This window comes from Pleurodeles waltl, chromosome 7, assembly GCF_031143425.1.
Source record: "Pleurodeles waltl isolate 20211129_DDA chromosome 7, aPleWal1.hap1.20221129, whole genome shotgun sequence".
NCBI lineage: Eukaryota > Metazoa > Chordata > Amphibia > Caudata > Salamandridae > Pleurodeles > Pleurodeles waltl.
In genome coordinates this window covers 559,205,921-559,227,342 of record NC_090446.1, presented here as the reverse complement: position 1 = coordinate 559,227,342, position 21,422 = coordinate 559,205,921, and the positions used below count along the sequence as shown (strand labels likewise).

Genomic DNA, 21,422 nt, shown 5'->3' with positions numbered 1-21,422 from the left:
GTTAAAGAGAAATTTTGGTGGTTTTTTGAGACATCTCTGAACAACTATGCAAGGTGAAAAATGCATTCTCTACAGTGAAGATAAGACTTGAGATCACAGGTGCAGAAGCATCTGTGGGTAGTGGAGACACTGGTAAATGTGACAGAGGTTTGTGGCTTTTAAGACATTCAGCAAAGTCCAAATCGAGGTTTCTTTCAGCTGCAGGGTGGGTTTTATATACTACAAGGGGGGGGCTATGATTTTGTCTCTTTTAGAAATTTCCCCAACTTGATCTGATGGTAAAATACAGTGGTGGTCATTGATCGTGGTGCACCTGGACCCTGGAATGCTTCAGTGACATTAGGATGTAGAAGCACTACTGGCTTCCTGCCTGAAAGGAGACCTCAGACACGGCTCACAATGATATATTGCCACTGTGACCCTGGCCAATAAAACCACGTGAGATCCTATACTGAACAGGGCTGCTATTTTGAAGGGTGACCTGAAGCTGTGACTGGAACAATTTGATTCCTACCCAAGACCCAGACCAGCTCCAGGAACTGCTGAGAATGTTTACATCTTTGAAGGTGTGTCATTTGATATAAAGCCCTGCTTGACTACAAGTGGTAAACAGGGGCAACCAAAATGTCATTAAGCACTGTGATGTGGTTAAATCGTAACTAAACACTCTCTCTAGTATGTTATAAAGGGACATGAACTTTTACTCTTGTACAATAAAGGCATTTGAATTAAAGGTTTCTCTGCATGAATGCCTCCGACTGCAGTGTTCAAATGTTGCATAGGTTTTAGGTTGGTTAGTATCCGCAAGAGGATATTCTTTTTAGAATTGTGTTGCTTCCTTCCTCTCAGAGCTCTTCACTATCCTTTTCACATTTAACACTTCTTCCCTCTACCTTCCTATTGTTCTACAGAAGACACTACTCGTATGTGTTTTCCCCTATAAGTGGAGTGATATTAAAAGGAAACAGCTGAGTGGATGGTTTTCTGGTTTTAGATCACATTGGAATAACGAATGAATGGAAAATGTATAGGACGTAGAAGTTGCCCTAAATAGGGTGCCCTGGCGCTCTGGCTGCAAAATCGTAGAAAACAAACAAAAAAATGACAGTAAATTAGGGGGAATGTGGATAGGTTTTTAATAATTTCCTAATGACCAAATGTGAAATAATTTGGCAAACCTTTAGCTGGAATTTGAATACAGGTCTTAGCTTTGAGGTAGCTGAAAGGAGTCTTTTATTCTACTACCATTTACTTTTTGTCAGCAGCTTCTGGGTTGTATCTGTATCTTTTAAATGGCATAAAGTTTGAACAAAAATGGTTTGAAGAGACATCACATGCAAAGCATCCATTTGATAAATATAAAGAAAAATAGACATACATAAGCCATTGAAATTCTAATATATGTATGTCCGATGTTACAGAATCAATATAAAAAAAACTTAAATGCAGAAAAGAAATATAGAACTTCTGGGCAGCCGTGAGTGCCCAGTCGCCAGGTTGCTGTCCCATGAGCTGTGCAATGCCTCCAGACATCTCTGACCCGGACCCTCGTCTGAGCTCCACTTTACACTGCTTACACTTTTGTTAACTTACTCCCTCAGCCATCTCTCACCTTTAAAAGGAACTCAGGATCCCAATGCACAACTTCTTTACATATTTCTTCTAGTGCCTTGCGTGTGGGATCCGAAGAGCTGCTGAAGTTAGGCCCATCCACCAGTGAGCAGCAAACAGCATTAATCAATTTCATCTGGGTAAGAGAAAGAACAGGTTATTTCCCCTGCATCCGATCAGGGTAAATGCTCATATTTTGATTCTTGAATTGACACTGGTAAGTTGTTTTTCTATCATGAATCATCCCCCAAATACTTCTCTGCCACTGGGGAGGATCTCTGATAGAGGAGGTGTATTCTTATAATGGAAATCAGGTAACAGCATCCACAGTTAAGAGCTAACGCTCTAATTTAGTAATCTCTCCTTCTGCAACACTAACATGATTAATATGCATGCAATACCAGCGAGTCACCGAAGATGGGAATTATAATTAAATTTATGCTAACAGATTTATAAAGAATATATACACCATATGACAATTTTTTGCCCTTTAACAAGCTAAACAGGGTGCCAAGTATTTGGGGTAATACAAAAGCTTTAGGATATTTGTACTTTTGCAGCTAGTTACATGTTATTTTGTATGTATGTTCTATAAAAAACAATGCCAAAATGGAAAGGAGTGCCTTTCAGAACTACACCCGAATACAGTATGAGAAAATAAAACAGCGCGAAGCAAAATGAGCTGGAAAAATACAGATACATGCAAGTAACCGAAGGCAGCAAGAGGTGTGTGAATATATACAAGAGAATATGTTGGCCATTGGAAAAAATAGCAAACGGAACTTTATAGAGGTAGCAGGAGGAGTTGTTTAAAGTCCCTGTTTGTTTAGATGTAAATGATCGGACTAACGGATAAGCTACACTGTTTCAAAAGGAGGAAGAAAGGTCTCAGTATGAAACCATTTTTTAAAATTGAGTCCTACATTCTACGGGGAGAGTAATACGCAACTCTACAGATAACAATTCCTCTACAGTTAGTGAGAGGAAAATGTACGTGTTTAGCAGGTGACTGGGGTGATAAAGGAAAGTTCATACCAAGGGGTAGTCAAAACTCAAACCTCTCTGTAGTTTCTGGAAGTAGTGCCAAACCTTTAATAAACTGGATAAAGCGTCTTGCCAACAGTAACCTTCACTAGCTTTGGCAAATTAATAAAAGTGTACTTTTCACACACCATTGGCAGTACCTTAGGAACAAACAGTTTTATTGAAAATGTCTTACTCAAAATAGACACGGAGGCAAACCATTTAACTTGTTGAAAATTAAAATACGTAGACTATTTGCTACATTGACACCCAACTCTAGGCTACTGATATGCATTCTACATGGGGCATCCAGGAGCTAATGAGAGGCAGAGATTTATGAATCATATAGACACTCTAAAAGCACCATCCAAGAGGATAAGCTATTCAAAGACTACAGCAAATAAAGTCTGAATTAACTTTAGTTGAAACCCATATTCCATCTTATTTCTTCAACGAATGTATACTGGAGGTTGATGTTGGATTGTCCGCCACTAATCACAGCAACTTGTAAAAGGTCAGATGAGAGGTGAGTACGCCTTAGCCAAATGCAGCACACTTTCTTGCAAAGCCACTTATACATTCATCCACGCTGTGTCCTATGTAATGCGTTCTGTGCAAAACTTGGTTTATACCAACTTTTTGCACAACAAAATTGAGAATAACTGATGAATTGTATGTTATGATGCATTTTACTGAATTCGGATGCCACACACAAGGAGTTTTGGAATTTGAACAGACAGTATGGAATCAGAGAGAGGCTAAGATGGGCTTCACGTTTATTTTATAGATGATATCAAGTTAGTTTTGCGTTGCACTGAGCAAAATTAATCAAATAAATGTATGTTAGTTGTTTTAATTTATCAATTCTGACAACTCTACTAATGCGATGTGTTTATAATTCTGGTTTTATGACTATTTCTATTATTTTGTATGAATTTAAGAACTATGTTGGAATTCTGATGATGTTTTCAATTGAATCATGTTGTAAACTAAAACGGTAGTTAACTAAATCCCTGACAAGTAGGTCCTAATGCTCAATGCGGAGCATGCTCACCCTGCCCATCCAGAGTATTATTACCGATTCTCTGGCAGGTCCCTGAAAGAACAGTGAAACAAAGCTTGCCATCAAATGCTCAACACAGGCCTTAGTTTGCACTAAAACATGTTGGCCAGTTTCAACAGTCAGCTGCTTCAGCTTTTGAGGAAGGCAGGATGATGGGATCAACTCCATCAGAGTAGCGCTATACTGGAAATGCCCTCACTGCCTCTTGGTTTTGATCAGAGCTGCCATCTTGTGATAAATGTCCCATATGCTATATTTCTAGGCATATACCAACTCTCATTTCACACAAAGTATTATTGTCAACCACATTCTCTCAGTGTGCAGCATGCTGGCCAAACAGCTGTGGTCACCAAGTTAAAGGCTTACTAGTAAATCACACTTGGTCAAAACAAATCTCTCACAACCCATGTCACATTCACATACATCTCCTAGTTATGAACAGGTAGGCAGGTAGCTCACATAGAATCTGCTACATTCACGTCAGTCATTCTATTCTCACAGCGAAATAAATGAAACACACGGCTCTCACCACATAAGGACAGCAGCAGCCAACAAAGCTAAAAGGGAAGTGGCATACCTTAATCATATTCACACTTTTAACAGGATCTGAATCGCAATGTGAAAACTCCTGGAGACTGGTTAATGGTGGCAGGGACTCCATCTCCTCCTCATCTACTGCCGGAAGGCAGTACTCAGGCATTGAGGTGCACACATCTGGCATATCTTCAGCATCCTGAAGTAAGATAAACACACCAAAATGAGTCTCACCTATGGAGACAAGTTCAATGCAAACAACTAAAAACAACAAAATGGTTTCAGCCGAGTTACTAAATCACTGTCTTATGCTCTTGAGAGAGCGTAGTTTTAATATCATATATTATAGACGTGAAATGCTTACATTTGACTAAAACATTCTTAGAATATATTAAATAAAGGTATAAGTTTTGCTCATATATGAACGTTAATGCTAAAATAAATAATAATCTTCAGTTATATGTAGTATTATGAGTTGAACTGCATTCATTAAAATCGTGTGTCTTAAGTTAGCATGAGTCGCGAACTAGCTGTGTAACTCTCATTTAAAATCTATTTTCCTGCTTTTCCTGTATGCGGACTCGCAAAAGAACTATTACCCAGCTATTGTTCTCTTCTGTATTAAATAGTAACATGAACAGAACTTCTCATCCGCATTCTAGTAGCTTTTAGTATAAAGATATGTGCTTCGAAACAGAAATGGACACTCTCAAGGACGATGAGACGAGGGGAGAAGAACTCCTGACCCGAGACGTGTGCCAAGATGGTGAAGTAACCCCGGCCGAACCACCTACGAAAATGCTGATTATAAAGACCAATTGGAAGATGAGAAAATATCTTAGAATGACAAATGCATTACTTAATGAATAATTTGATTGGTTACCAATGATGGGGTGTAGTTATTAACCAATAGAATTTTGGGGGAATGGGTTAAGAAAAGGGGATAAAAACTCACGACACGGAGGACGAAGTTCAGTTAGGAAGGGATGACATCGATTGCATCCAGAAACTCTGTCACTCTATTTGGTGATTTGAGACTTAGACAAAATATTACAGTCCATAGACTGCCCTATTACACTGTCCTCCATATGAGGAGAGTGACCCATGATTCTCTTTAGATAGATTGACGGTGAACCAACTAATGTCCTGAAGACGAAGACTGATCCTGCATGCTGACTTAGCTTGAGGAGGGTAAATATTATTGCTAACAGAATCTCTATGCTTTTTCTTTCTAGGTACCAACTGCTGTATGTTTAATTAAGTATCTTAGTTAGATGTTTTTCTAAATTGATGTTCTAAATTGTTTCGCATGAAGCCCAACATGCTAATGCTAATTTGAGGTTAGAAGAGGTATCCGATTGACTGACGAAACTGACGTGACTGACATGAAGCTATGCTGAACTGATATTCTGATGTTTATCATGCACTATGGTTTAATCTCTGCTGTTATATCTATCCTATGATTCTGATTATCGCATTCTTGAAAGTTTATTATAATTGCCACTCTGTGATTATGGTTTTATGCTTCTTGGTTTTGAGATTAATACGTTTAATATTAGATTGTAATCAATAGGGAATAAAATCACAAACTCTTCTTTAAGGTGTGATTATTTGAGTCAGAAGCAAATTAATGCGCCGATATTTCATTAATGATTATTAAAAGGAAATTTTGATGTTTGATAATCTCGTTTTACGGAGACCTACCACTGGGTCAAAAGATTCATCGACCTAAAACGAGTCCTGATGTGTATAAATTAGCATAGACGGACGCGTTAACAGTTTTGGTAGCAGAGTTCGGGTTTGGCCCTTGGGGGCCCTAGGACAGAGTTTTTGTGGTTAAATTTGTTTTTTATAATGATGAAATTTGGCAAAATGATGAGTGGCTAGGTACACCATAGGCTCTCCTGGGATCTCGGAGCCTGCCTAAGATGAGTTGGGAATGTTCTTGGCGCCATGGTATGTGTGGTTAGGGTTTTGCGCTTGCTCAAAAGCTTATGCAACTTGCAGGAGATTGTGAAGATTGTGTGTTTAGGCCAAAGATAAGTGTCGTTTAGCAGGAGTGGGCGTACTCCACAGTATGAGAGTAGGGAAGTCGGCGTACTTCACGTGAATGCAGCGCTTATTGTTTAAAAATTATCCACGTGGTTGGTCAAGGTACGGACCTGTTGAGGTCTAAGACTCCGGAGTAGGATGAAAAATATGGTTTATGTTGTAATCTGCGTGGTTTAATAGGTCAATCGGGTGTGGTTGACAAGTCAAGTTTGAGTCACAACGTATGTATGAAACCTTCGATGGAGATTTGACAAGCTCTAAAGTGCACTAGAGGGAGTCATTGACAAGTCGAGAGTAGGATTTGCGGGTCGAATTCTGCTTGCGTATGTGGGATCTGAGAAGGAGAGAGTAGCGGCCGAGGCTTCAAGTGAAATCTCTGTAAAGTTCTGAAGCAAATGCGTTATCCTTCCTGTAGTAAATCAGCAGATTTGTATTGTCATTTAAGGTGTCTGCAATAAATTGCATTAGTTTGTGTGGGATATGAGAAGTTAGTGAGGTGTGGATAAGCCGCAAGACTTTGTCAGCTGCAGTGTGTATGAGTGTGACGTCAGGGGTGCCGCGCTGGGATAGGTCAGATGTTGAGAGGGGTCGCGCACGGATTGGCTGCCGTCCGTGAGAGGCAATAGGGTGAGCAAAGGGCAGGTGAAGAGTGTCCTGGGAACTAAGCTGTTCCTGATTAAATTTAAATTTAAAATGAACTTTGTTAAGGCATTCAAAAGCGCTTTGAGGGGAGATGTATACATCGTTGCAACAGATGGGGAACCTACACCGCCCGAAGGTACTCCAGCTTATACTGTTATGGAGGAAAAGGGTGTTGCACCGTGTTTGTGGTTAAAACAATGGCGCAAGTTGACAGAAAAAGAAGGGTGTCTAGCGTTTACGGAACATGGGACGTTTAATCAAAGAGTTTTAGAAAACCTGAGGTGGATGCTAAGTACACAAAAACCACCCCCGAGACCAGCCCAATATGAGGCACTAGCGATCTGGGATTTAATGGCTCTTAAACACAGGCAGGAAAGGTTTCACAGGAGATTGACAAGAGCAGAAAAATCATATGCAGAAGCAAGATGGGACAACAAGAATAAGATGTGGAGACGGGGAATTGTAGATGGGTTAAAGCTGTTTCCAGCGTTAACACAGGGAGAAGAGACACAGGGAAAGAAAGCTACTTGCAAAACTAACAGAGATTCGGACAAAGTTAAGGAACAAAAAAGGTCCTGGGAAGAAGAGGACGATTCAGAGGATTAGGAGTTTATGGATAGATTACTACATGACAGACCACCACCTTATGCGGTGAGTGATAATGTTCCGAGCACTAGCTTGGATCCTGGGAACCAGACACAAGAAAAGGGAGTCACTGATACGGTACAGACTAGTGATACAGCTTCGATACAGAATGGTGACAGTGTACCTACTGCTCCAGACATACCGAAACAGTTGCAACCTCCACCGCAGATAAGAAGAATTTATCCTGATGTTCCAGTGCTTGAGACTACTACGAACTTAGTGGTGCCGCCAGACCTGATATATACAAAACCAAGATTGGTTCAGATTGAGTCAACCCCACAGTTAGTGTCACAACCACCACAACTGATACCGGGGTATAACCCAGTAGCGGGTCCTTTAAAGGAACCTGCACCAGGATTATTAGAGCAGACCTATGGTGTTGAAGCTCCCAGAAGCCTGGGATCAGGTCAGACCCCTGCCGCAATATCACTACCTATCACTGTTGGTCCCCCAGTACCATTATATGCCCAAGAAAGAACAAAGACATGTGAACAGGGAGTTGTGGCCAATGAAATTATAAGAGGAGGGTCTATTAGAACTCCACAAACAATGGCCCAGGGAGGACATGTTTTCAAGCAATCAAGACCTTTAATGGACCGGAGTCCAATAGGGGCACCTCTTGAGGCAATGCGACAAGCAGGGTTGGGAGTTTTGACTCCCCAAACTATGAGTACAAATACCTCATACCCTCCAATGATACATACAGGGAACATTTCACTGCAGGGTTTTACAGTGCAGCAGTTAAATGAGTGGTTAGAGAAAACCTGTTCATCACAAAAGACTACAGCAACTACGGTAACCGAAGTCAATCCCGAAAAAGAAAAACAAAATGAATACCTGAATCTGGTACGGCTAGGTGCAGAAGCTGCTGAGTTGGTGGAAGGAACCATGGGGGTAAACAGGTTAGAATCTTACACTGAGGCGGAATTGAGATACTTGTGCCCTAAGATTACTAAAGAAGTGGGAAAAATACACCAGAGATTAACAAATTTGGCAGACAGATACAATATCGATATTGGGAACACGAAACATTTGAAACGAAGTTACAGATTAGACTTTGACACAAAAGATTTCGAACACATGAGATCCGCAGGTATGAAGACACACCTGAAAGAATTGCTGCAGAGTGCGCAAATCTGGGGAGCATTAGAAAAGTGGGAAAACAGATGGGCAAAGAAAAAGGATAAAGGGAAGAGGGTTAGTCCAGGATCTATTGAAACGGCGACAGCACCCGATCTGGATTCTGTAAAAATCTTGCCTATGAGAGAAACAGCTGGTGGTGTTTTAGTCCATGTGCCATGGTCCAGGGGAGATATTTTGTCCTTTACAAATGATTACCCGAGGTTGAGAGAGAAACCGATCGAGTGGTATCAGCAGACAGATAGATTCGTGAAGCTTGCAAAATGTCTCTGGGAGGACTTGAATACTTTGTTTGAGATTATTGTTCCACCAGATTTATGGCTTGAGTGCAAAAGAGGGGTGGATTGGCCCACAAAGGAACCGGCAAGGGACAAGGTGACAGGAGCACCTTCTGAAGAGGTGATGAAATATTATCATAAAGTAATTGAGTTTTTGAAACAAAAGGTGTCACCGAAGGTGACCGATTGGCAGAAAATCGACCGGACTTCGCAAGAAGTTAAGGAATCAATACATGCTTATTATGAGAGATTGTTAAAAGCATTTAAACATTACAGTGGTACTGAAACGATCGAGCCGAAAGACATGAATCATCTTGTGTTCAGATTTGTTGAAGGGCTGAGACCAGAGGTTGGTCAGATGATTAAGAATCATTTAATTTGTTGGCAAGCTAAACCGATTGACGAGGTGTTGCAGTGTGCAAAATACTGTAGTGATGAAATTGAGTTAAAGCAGAAAAAGCTAAAGGAAAAGGTGATGGTGATGCAGATAAGAGCTGCACAGGCTGGAATTCAGGGAAATGGTGTTCAACAAATTATGAATCAGCACCCGCAAATGAACGGAGGGTTTCAGGTACAGCCGAGAGGTAGAGGTCGAGGTTTTGTGAATCGAAATTCAGACATGAATAATGTTGTCATGCAAAATGATGGGCAAGTAATGAAGAGGATGTCACCATGTCACGCGTGCGGGGGCATGGGACATTGGAAGCGGGATTGTCCAAATATGGTGCATGATGGTACAGTTCAGCAGAGCATGAATGTTGGGACACAACAGACTCAACGAGGTCCAAGAATGAGACAGCAAAATCAGAATTATCAAAATAATTTGGCACAGATGTCAGGGGTACAACCCATACAGCAAATGCAGACGCCACGTTTCCAAACTGTGTCAGTACAACCAATACAACAGCAGATTCCTATGGTACCTAGACAGCAAATGCAGCTACCTCTAGCCCCGATGGGTCAGCAACAGGTGATGCTTCCTCAGCAGGTCTCAGGTCAGGTGTCGAGTCAAAACAATACTGTACAGCAGTTCCCATTACGAGGTGAAAATGAGACGAATGACGATTGGTCGGATGACAGTTCAGACAGTGAAGAGTGTAGGCTTGCAGCCTCACTAGAAGTAGATCAGAGAGGCCCATATGTAGAAGGGAAGGTAATGGGCTATAAGGTTTCATTTTTGGTTGACACCGGAGCTACACGCTCTACAGTCCGTAGTGTGGAAGTACCAAGGTTACCTTTATCAGGACGCACAATACGAGTGGTTGGTGTGGCTAATCAGTATCTGACCAATCCAATTACCGATCCAGTACAGGTTGAAATTGGAAATTTCCAAGGCCTGCATAGGTTTGTTGTATGCGACTCAAGTCCAGTATCCCTACTGGGAAGGGACTTACTATGTAAAACTAAATGTTCAATTACCTGTTCCAACGATGGAATAGAAGTTCAGACAAACAGTGATGACGAAGGTGAAGAGGACCAGCTTATAGGAGGAGGGGAGATGAGCGAAGATTACCCTCTAATTACCTTATTCCCAGTGTTCACATTAATTGACTTACCTGCTGACCTACAAGGGTCCGTAACAGAAAAAGTGTGGGATTTGACAGGAAAGGAGGTTGGATTGATTAAAGGAATTAAACCAGTCAAGGTGCAGATAAAACCAAATGCCATATTCCCACAAGTACCACAATACCACATGACTCAAGACGTGCTCATTGAGGTGACACAGATAATTGCAGATTTTCTCAGGCAAGGAGTTCTAAAGGAAGTTTTGAGCAGTCCATGCAACTCACCTATTATGGGTTTGAAAAAGCCCTGTGGGAAGATTCGGATTGTGCAGGATTTGAGAAAAATAAATGAAATTGTGATAAAATGCTGCCCTGTAGTTCCTAATCCAGCGGTAATAATGTCCCAGGTTCCTTGTGATGCTGAATGGTTTACCGTAGTAGACCTATCACAGGCATTTTTCTCAATACCACTGCATGAAGAAAGCCAATTTTTGTTCAGTTTTAAGTTCCTAGATAAGGTGTACAGTTGGTGCAGAATCCCTCAAGGGTTTTCCGAATCTCCATCTATCTTTAATCAGATCTTAAAGAAGGATTTGGAACCTCTTGTACTGCCTTTTAATTCAACTCTTGTGCAGTACATTGATGACTTGTTGATTGCATCCAAGACCAGAGACAGTTGCAAATATGATACCATTGCATTGTTGAACCATTTGGGAAGAAACGGGCATAAGGTGTCACCTAAGAAGCTGCAGTACTGTCAGAAAGAAGTAAAATATTTGGGACATTTAATTGAGAAAGGATCCCGAAGAATATCAAAAGAGAGAATAACAGCTGTCATACAAATGAATCCCCCGACAACAAAAAGAGATGTCAGGATGTTTTTGGGAATGGTGGGTTATTGCCGCCAATGGATACCCAATTTTTCAATCATTGCAAAGCCTTTGATAAAATTGACAGGGAAAGATGTCAAAGATGAGCCATATACAATCACTTTGACAAAAGAAGAACTTGAGTCATTTGTGGAGCTGAAGGAATGCATGTGCAGGGCCCCAGTATTAGGGATGCCCGATTATGAAAAACCTTTTCTGTTGTTTTGTCATGAACGTGATTCTTGTTCTTTGTCTGTTTTAACACAGGTCCACGGAGATGCAAATCGCCCTGTAGCATATTTTTCAGCTACTTTGGACCCTGTCGCAGCAGCCCTACCGTGTTGTTTGCGAGCAGTTGCAGCAGTTGGTCAAAGCCTTTCCCAATGTGAGGGCATAGTCATGGGATATCCTCTAACAGTTTTGGTTCCACATTCTGTTGAAATACTGTTGACAAGGACGAAAACACAGCACATGACAAATGCACGACTTACCAAATATGAGACGATTATTTTGGGGTCACCAAATGTCACATTGAAAAGATACACAGTACTGAACCCGGCAACTCTGCTTCCCAATGAAAATACAGAAGTCAAAGAAGGGGAAGAATTTGAGCATGATTGTCTTGAGGTAACTGACCTCTGTACCAAACCTCGCCCAGACATACAGGACACCCAATTAAAAGAAAACGATTGCATTATGTTTGTAGATGGGTCCTGTTTAAGGGATTCAACTGGAACATTAAGAGCTGGCTATGCAGTATGTACAATGGCTGGCATAGTCGAAGCCTCCTGGCTTGAAAAAGTATTTTCAGCACAAGTGGCAGAATTAATAGCTCTTACAAAGGCCTGCCATGCTGCTGTAAATTTGAAAGTTACAATTTATACGGATAGCAGATATAGATTTGGAATTGTACATGATTTTGGTCAGATCTGGTCACAAAGGGGTTTCATGACCTCTTCCGGATCACCTGTGAAAAATGGAGAACAGATAAGAGATTTGTTACATGCGATTCAGTTACCTCTTGAAATTGCCGTGGTAAAATGCAGTGCTCACACCAGATCACAAGACTTTGTGTCAATGGGAAATGATTATGCAGATCAGGTAGCAAGATTTTGTGCATTAAATTGTATCTCATTCAAAGAGCAATGGGAATTGTTACCTCAGCCTGAAAATGACACAACTCTGAATCTAGCACTGTAAGTGGTTGATACTCTAGATGAGTTAAAAACACTACAGAACCGTGCTAACAAGGAAGAAAAACGCTCCTGGCAGAGAATGCAATGTACACAGAGAGCAGATGATATATGGGTCTCAGATGATGAAAAATTAGTCTTACCTAATAGTCTACTGTCACAATTCGCCCGATTATATCATGGGCAAGCACATTTAGGAAGAGACGGCATGATCAGATCTTTCAAAGTTGATTGGTTTAATCCAAAATTCAGACATGCTGCAGAAATCATTTGTCACAGGTGCATCATCTGTCAACAGATGAATGCTGGAAAAGGAACAGTGGTAAATTTGAGCCACATTGGAAGAGCTGGAGGTCCATTTAATAAAATACAAATGGATTTCATTGAGATGCCTGTTTGTGGAGGATTGAAGTACGTGTTGGTGATTATGTGTGTTTTCAGCCATTGGATCGAGGCATACCCTACACGTAGAAATGACAGTCTCACAGTTGCAAAACTATTACTGAGGGAATTAATACCACGATTCGGGTTCACGGTTTCTATAGAATCAGATAGGGGAAGACACTTCGACAATGAGGTGATCAAGCTTCTGTGTGCAGCACTCAACATCGTGCAGAAGTTACACTGTAGCTATCGCCCTGAAGCATCAGGACTAGTTGAACAGATGAATGGTACCTTAAAATCAAGAATAGCGAAAATGTGTGCAGCAACGAACATGAAGTGGCCAGATGCATTACCGCTAGTACTGATGTCCATGAGAAACACACCAGATAAGAAAACAGGATTGTCACCCCATGAAATCCTCATGGGTAGAGCAATGAGGTTACCAGCTGTACCTGCCAATGCACTAGTGAATATTACAGATGATATGGTGTTGGATTACTGCAAGAATTTAGCTGACGTGATACGCTCTTTCTCTCACCAGGTAGAAGCTAACACGTTACCACCAATCGGCGAACCAGGACACTCTCTGCAAGCTGGAGATTGGGTGGTTTTCAAGAAACACGTAAGAAAATCATGTCTTGAGCCGCGTTGGAAAGGGCCATATCAAGTGATATTGACAACCACTACTGCTGTGATATGTGCCGGGGTTCCCAACTGGATACATGCCAGTCACACAAAAAGGGTAACGTGTCCTGTTGAAGAGGAACTTGAAAATTCCGGTACAGCAACTTCAAGAGAAGAAGTCTCAGAGTCAGAGATCAGTCAAGAAAGATCTGAGACTACAGGAGAGCCCGCTGAGAACAGCCGCGTCCCTCACACTATCAGAGAGATCGAGAGAGGTGACGGAGTGCCAATCTCAGTGGAGGCAACAGGAGAACAAAGACACGGAGAGGTTCTCCCACAAGCAGACGAATACAATTCAGAACCTGAATACAGTATTGAACCAGAAGGAGAGCGAGACGGAGTAGCGACAAACACAGATCAGAACGAATCAAGCTATTCTGATCGAATTCCAAGCCTGCCGAGAGAAAACACCATATCACGAGAGGAGGGTGCTGTCCAGAGTCCTGAGGGAGATCACCGACACAAGACTCACAAAGGTGATACATGGCCAGAAAGGTCGCCCTTTAGAATAAGAGAATTAACGAACGAGTCAATAATAGAAGAAAGTGATACCTCACAGGTGGATGATCTGAGTGAAGGGGAACAGCAAGGTGAACGAAGATTAAAAAGAAAGAGAATAGCAAATCGAAGGTACACAGGTCCTGAATGGGCATATGCTACAACCTCTGAATGGCAACAAGAATTCTTAGCATTCTGCTTTGATCGAGAAGTGCCAGGCCAATACTACGGTACCTGAAGGAAAACATCAGGAAACTTTGTGGAAAAATATATTAAAAGGAAAGAGACTCTATAAACCTACCGGAAAGAGACAATCAAATCTGGATTTGACATCAAGAAAACCTGATTACGACAAGCTGCTAACCTGAATTGACAAAAAGGGTCCTGGAGTGAAAGAAGACGCTGTAAATACGCATAGAGAGTTTGCCATATTAAGTTGATTGTTGATCTACTATTCTGATTCTATACAAACATGGCTTATAGTAACAAGGGAAGTAAAGTGTGTGGTTGGTTAGGACTTATGATAGGTGTTGTATTCGCAATAATGATTGTGGGAATGCCATGGAGAGAGAGAGAGACTATTAATGCAACTTCAAAACCTGAAACTACCACTACAACTAATAAATTATCACCGTGGGAGAAATTCGAACAAGATACTAAACATCTACATGAGGGAACTAATACAAAGGGGGAACTTTCTACTAATGTCTTCTATCGCTTATTGAATGAGTACGTGGAGACTATGGATACGAAAGATTGTTATGTGTGTACTAAAATTCCTTCATCTGTGCAGGAGGGGGTCACTTATCATAGTCTCCCTCTTACTTATGGGATTAGTTGTAGTTTGTTACTAACGAGATTCTATAATCAAGAGCATGTACAATACTTTTATTCAAATCTAGACGTTGTGTTCTCTTTTGTGCCTGTAATTGAATTCCTAAATAAGCTAGCTAAAGAGCATGACATAAAATTAGTTAGAGGATTCTTTGAGCCAACACTAACATTTGGAACCGCTTACGCACACCGCAACAATTTAACATGCTTACTGTCTCCTGTAGAGAAAAGCTTTTTAGATCACACAGATGATAGACGCAAAGCATTAAAGGAGAAACTAGAAAAAGGCTTAGAAAAGCATACCTATGCAAATGATTACGCCTTCACTGCTATTAAAACACAAGGCAAGTTAGCTATAGATGCACTACACGTAGGTAGGCTATGTATATACAGACCGAAATCTGATAATGACAATTTGTTTGTGGGTACGAGTGAATGCAGGCATGTGTTTTTGTTTCAGAGTAAATGGACCTTCATGTTAAATGGACGAGACCCAGCGATTCCTGGAATCTATTACATCTGTGGGTTAAATGCATATTATCGTCTCCCAAAGGGATGGTATGGGACATGTTATTTGGGAATAGTTTTCCCAAAAATATACCAGATTGATGACTTAAAACAAATACATAAGTCTTCTGAAATACAACATTCAAGACAAAAACGAGAATCAGTGGCTGCTGTCATTGGTGACATATTTGGAGCAATAATCCCATCAGTTGTGGTTATCCTAAATTCTATGAAAATTCAAAAGTTGTCCACTATTGTGGATAACATGCTGACAAACTTTACAGGAGCAATATTATTAATGGATACTGAACTTGCTGCAGAAAGAGCTATGACTCTTCAAAATCGGCTTGCTTTAGACATTCTTTTAGCCAAAAATGGAGGTGTGTGCAAAATGCTTAATGAGCGTCACTGTTGTTCCTACATACCAGATAATAGTAAGAAAATTAGAAACATGCTTACTAACCTGACTAGAGATAGTACAGATTTGAGGGAACTGAAAGAACCTGGAGTTTGGGAAAAATTTGGAAAAGGAATTGTCCGGGTAGGAAACTGGTTTACCAGTATTTGGAATGGTGTTCTTGCAAAAATTATGATGGGCCTACTAATTGTTTTAATTTGTCTACTAGGATTATGGGGAGTGTAAGGAAATGCCTCCTTGGCATGGTTGCCCCCTGACTTTTTGCCTTTGCTGATGCTATGTTTACAATTGAAAGTGTGCTGAGGCCTGCTAACCAGGCCCCAGCACCAGTGTTCTTTCCCTAACCTGTACTTTTGTATCCACAATTGGCAGACCCTGGCATCCAGATAAGTCCCTTGTAACTGGTACTTCTAGTACCAAGGGCCCTGATGCCAAGGAAGGTCTCTAAGGGCTGCAGCATGTCTTATGCCACCCTGGAGACCTCGCACTCAGCACAGACACACTGCTTGCCAGCTTGTGTGTGCTAGTGAGGACAAAACGAGTAAGTCGACATGGCACTCCCCTCAGGGTGCCATGCCAGCCTCTCACTGCCTATGCAGTATAGGTAAGACACCCCTCTAGCAGGCCTTACAGCCCTAAGGCAGGGTGCACTATACCATAGGTGAGGGTACCAGTGCATGAGCATGGTACCCCTACAGTGTCTAAACCAAACCTTAGACATTGTAAGTGCAGGGTAGCCATAAGAGTATATGGTCTGGGAGTCTGTCAAACACGAACTCCACAGCACCATAATGGCTACACTGAAAACTGGGAAGTTTGGTATCAAACTTCTCAGCACAATAAATGCACACTGATGCCAGTGTACATTTTATTGTAAAATACACCCCAGAGGGCACCTTAGAGGTGCCCCCTGAAACTTAACCGACTATCTGTGTAGGCTGACTAGTTTTAGCAGCCTGCCACAAACCGAGACATGTTGCTGGCCCCATGGGGAGAGTGCCTTTGTCACTCTGAGGCCAGTAACAAAGCCTGCACTGGGTGGAGATGCTAACACCTCCCCCAGGCAGGAATTGTCACACCTGGCGGTGAGCCTCAAAGGCTCACCTCCTTTGTGCCAACCCAGCAGGACACTCCAGCTAGTGGAGTTGCCCGCCCCCTCCGGCCAGGCCCCACTTTTGGCGGCAAGGCCGGAGAAAATAATGAGAAAAACAAGGAGGAGTCACTGGCCAGTCAGGACAGCCCCTAAGGTGTCCTGAGCTGAGGTGACTCTGACTTTTAGAAATCCTCCATCTTGCCGATGGAGGATTCCCCCAATAGGGTTAGGATTGTGACCCCCTCCCCTTGGGAGGAGGCACAAAGAGGGTGTACCCACCCTCAGGGCTAGTAGCCATTGGCTACTAACCCCCCAGACCTAAACACGCCCTTAAATTTAGTATTTAAGGGCTACCCTGAACCCTAGAAAATTAGATTCCTGCAACTACAAGAAGAAGGACTGCCCAGCTGAAAACCCCTGCAGCGGAAGACCAGAAGACGACAACTGCCTTGGCTCCAGAAACTCACCGGCCTGTCTCCTGCCTTCCAAAGATCCTGCTCCAGCGACGCCTTCCAAAGGGACCAGCGACCTCGACATCCTCTGAGGACTGCCCCTGCTTCGAAAAGACAAGAAACTCCCGAGGACAGCGGACCTGCTCCAAGAAAAGCTGCAACTTTGTTTCCAGCAGCTTTAAAGAACCCTGCAAGCCCCCCGCAAGAAGCGTGAGACTTGCAACACTGCACCCGGCGACCCCGACTCGGCTGGTGGCGATCCAACACCTCAGGAGGGACCCCAGGACTACTCTGCTACTGTGAGTACCAAAACCTGTCCCCCCTGAGCCCCCACAGCGCCGCCTGCAGAGGGAATCCCGAGGCTTCCCCTGACCGCGACTCCTTGAACCTAAAGTCCCGACGCCTGGGAGAGACCCTGCACCCGCAGCCCCCAGGACCTGAAGGACCGGACTTTCACTGGAGAAGTGACCCCCAGGAGTCCCTCTCCCTTGCCCAAGTGGAGGTTTCCCCGAGGAATCCCCCCCTTGCCTGCCTGCAGCGCTGAAGAGATCCCGAGATCTCTCATAGACTAACATTGCGAATCCGACGCTTGTTTCTACACTGCACCCGGCCGCCCCCGCGCCGCTGAGGGTGAAATTTCTGTGTGGGCTTGTGTCCCCCCCGGTGCCCTACAAAACCCCCCTGGTCTGCCCTCCGAAGACGCGGGTACTTACCTGCAAGCAGACCGGAACCGGGGCACCCCCTTCTCTCCATTCTAGCCTATGTGTTTTGGGCACCACTTTGAACTCTGCACCTGACCGGCCCTGAGCTGCTGGTGTGGTGACTTTGGGGTTGCTCTGAACCCCCAACGGTGGGCTACCTTGGACCAAGAACTAAGCCCTGTAAGTGTCTTACTTACCTGGTAAAACTAACAAAAACTTACCTCCCCCAGGAACTGTGAAAATTGCACTAAGTGTCCACTTTTAAAACAGCTATTTGTCAATAACTTGTAAAGTATACATGCAATTCTTATGATTTGAAGTTCCTAAAGTACTTACCTGCAATACCTTTCGAATGAGATATTACATGTAGAATTTGAACCTGTGGTTCTTAAAATAAACTAAGAAAAGATATTTTTCTATATAAAAACCTATTGGCTGGATTTGTCTCTGAGTGTGTGTACCTCATTTATTGTCTGTGTGTATGTACAACAAATGCTTAACACTACTCCTTGGATAAGCCTACTGCTCGACCACACTACCACAAAATAGAGCATTAGTATTATCTCTTTTTGCCACTATCTTACCTCTAAGGGGAACCCTTGGACTCTGTGCATACTATTCCTTACTTTGAAATAGTGCATACAGAGCCAACTTCCTACATTGGTGGATCAGCGGTGGGGTACAAGACTTTGCATTTGCTGGACTACTCAGCCAATACCTGATCACACGACAAATTCCAAAATTGTCATTAGAAATTCATTTTTGCAATTTGAAATTTTTCTAAATTCTTAAAAGTCCTGCTAGGGCCTTGTGTGTTAAGTCCCTGTTTAGCATTGTCTTTTTAGAGTTTAAAAGTTTGTTAAAAGTTTGAAATTAGATTCTAGAAACAGTTTTAGATTCTTTAAAAAGTATTCCAACTCTTAGCAGAATAATGTCTGATACAGAGATGCAGGTGGTGGAACTCGACACCACCCCTTACCTCCATCTTAAGATGAGGGAGCTAAGGTCTCTCTGTAATATCAAAAAAATAACCATTGGCTCCAGACCTACCAAAATTCAGCTCCAGGAGCTGTTGGCAGAGTTTGAAAAAGCCAACCCCTCTGATGATGACCTCACAGAGGAAGAAATTAGTGACTTGGAGGCCAATGTCCCTCCTCCAGTCCTAAATAGGGAAAACAGGACCCCTCAAGTCCTGTCTCCAACTGTGTTAGTCAGAAATAGTGGGTCCCTCACAGGAGGGTCCCACATTTCTGAAATCACTGAGGATGCTCTCAGTGAAGATGACCTCCTGTTAGCCAGGATGGCCAAAAGATTGGCTTTAGAGAGACAGCTCCTAGCCATAGAAAGGGAAAGACAAGAGATGGGCCTAGGACCCATCAATGGTGGCAGCAATATAAATAGGGTCAGAGATTCTCCTGACATGTTAAAAATCCCCAAAGGGATTGTGACAAAATTTGAAGATGGTGATGACATCACTAAATGGTTCACAGCTTTTGAGAGGGCTTGTGTAACCAGAAAAGTGAACAGATCTCACTGGGGTGCTCTCCTTTGGGAAATGTTCACTGGAAAGTGTAGGGATAGACTCCTCACACTCTCTGGAAAAGATGCAGAATCTTATGACCTCATGAAGGGTACCCTGATTGAGGGCTTTGGATTCTCCACTGAGGAGTACAGGATTAGGTTCAGGGGGGCTCAAAAATCCTCGAGCCAGACCTGGGTTGACTTTGTTGACTACTCAGTGAAAACACTAGATGGTTGGATTCAAGGCAGTGGTGTAAGTAATTATGATGGGCTGTACAATTTATTTGTGAAAGAACACCTGTTAAGTAATTGTTTCAATGATAAACTGCATCAGCATCTGGTAGACCTAGGACCAATTTCTCCCCAAGAATTGGGAAAGAAGGCGGACCATTGGGTCAAGACAAGGGTGTCCAAGACTTCAACAGGGGGTGACCAAAAGAAAGGGGTCACAAAGACTCCCCAGGGGAAGGGTGATGAGACAACCAAAACTAAAAATAGTAAAGAGTCTTCTACAGGCCCCCAAAAACCTGCACAGGAGGGTGGGCCCAGAGCCTCTTCACAAAACAATGGGTACAAGGGTAAAAACTTTGATCCCAAAAAGGCCTGGTGTCATAGCTGTAAACAGCATGGACACCAAACTGGAGACAAGGCCTGTCCCAAGAAAGGTTCCACTCCAAACTCCCATCCAGGTAACACTGGTATGGCTAGTCTCCAAGTGGGATCAACAGTGTGCCCAGAGCAAATCAGGGTCCACACTGAAGCTACTCTAGTTTCTGAGGGTGGGGTGGATTTAGCCACACTAGCTGTCTGGCCGCCTAACATGCAAAAATACAGACAGCAACTCTTAATTAATGGGACTAGAATAGAGGGCCTGAGGGATACAGGTGCCAGTGTCACCATGGTGACAGAGAAACTGGTTTCCCCTGGCCAATACCTGACTGGAAAAACTAACACAGTCACCAACGCTGACAATCAGAGAAAAGTACATCCCATGGCAATGGTTACTTTAGAATGGGGAGGGGTCAATGGCCTGAAACAGGTGGTGGTCTCCTCAAATATCCCAGTGGACTGTCTGCTTGGAAATGACCTGGAGTCCTCAGCATGGGCTGAGGTAGAACTAAAAACCCATGCAGCAATGCTAGGTATCCCTGAACTGGTGTGTGTGAAAACAAGAGCACAGTGCAAGGCACAGGGTGAACAAGTAGAGCTGGAGTCTGGAAGAATGGCCCAGCCTACCAAGAGAACAGGAAAGTCAGTTGGGAAACCAACTGCAACACAGCAAAAGAAAGGGAACCTCTCTTCTCAGGAAGAAGTTCTGCCCTCTGAGGGAACTGAGCCTTTGGAGCTTGAACCTTATCAGGTTGAGCTCTTAGGCCCAGGGGGACCCTCAAGGGAGGAGCTGTGTAAGGAACAAGAAACCTGTCCCTCTCTTGAAGGCCTTAGGCAGCAAGCTGCTGAAGAGTCCAAAGGCAAGAAAAATGGAACGCATAGGGTCTATTGGGAAGATGGACTCCTGTACACTGAGGCCAGAGACCCCAAACCTGGTGCCACTAGGAGAGTGGTAGTGCCTCAGCTGTTCAGGAAGTTCATCCTAACATTGGCCCATGACATTCCCCTTGCTGGACATTTGGGACAAACCAAGACGTGGGAGAGGTTAGTCAACCACTTCTACTGGCCCAATATGTCCAACATGGTTAAGGAGTTTTGCCTCTCCTGCCCCACCTGTCAAGCCAGTGGTAAGACAGGTGGGCATCCAAAGGCCCCCCTCATTCCAC

General features: G+C 43.0%; 1 protein-coding gene across 3 annotated transcripts in view; it reads right to left on the bottom strand.

Annotated features, from left to right (window-relative positions):
• Positions 1 to 21,422, bottom strand: part of TEP1 (telomerase associated protein 1) — a 1,055,001-nt gene that overhangs the window by 974,029 nt on the left and 59,550 nt on the right. For all 3 annotated transcript variants that reach the window (XM_069244315.1, XM_069244314.1, XM_069244316.1), the window contains exons 3-4: positions 4,275 to 4,430; positions 1,613 to 1,747 (exon numbers count right to left, since the gene is read on the bottom strand). In XM_069244315.1, the coding sequence (XP_069100416.1) occupies positions 1,613 to 1,747; positions 4,275 to 4,430 (291 nt within the window). The remainder of the gene's footprint in view (positions 1 to 1,612; positions 1,748 to 4,274; positions 4,431 to 21,422) is intronic.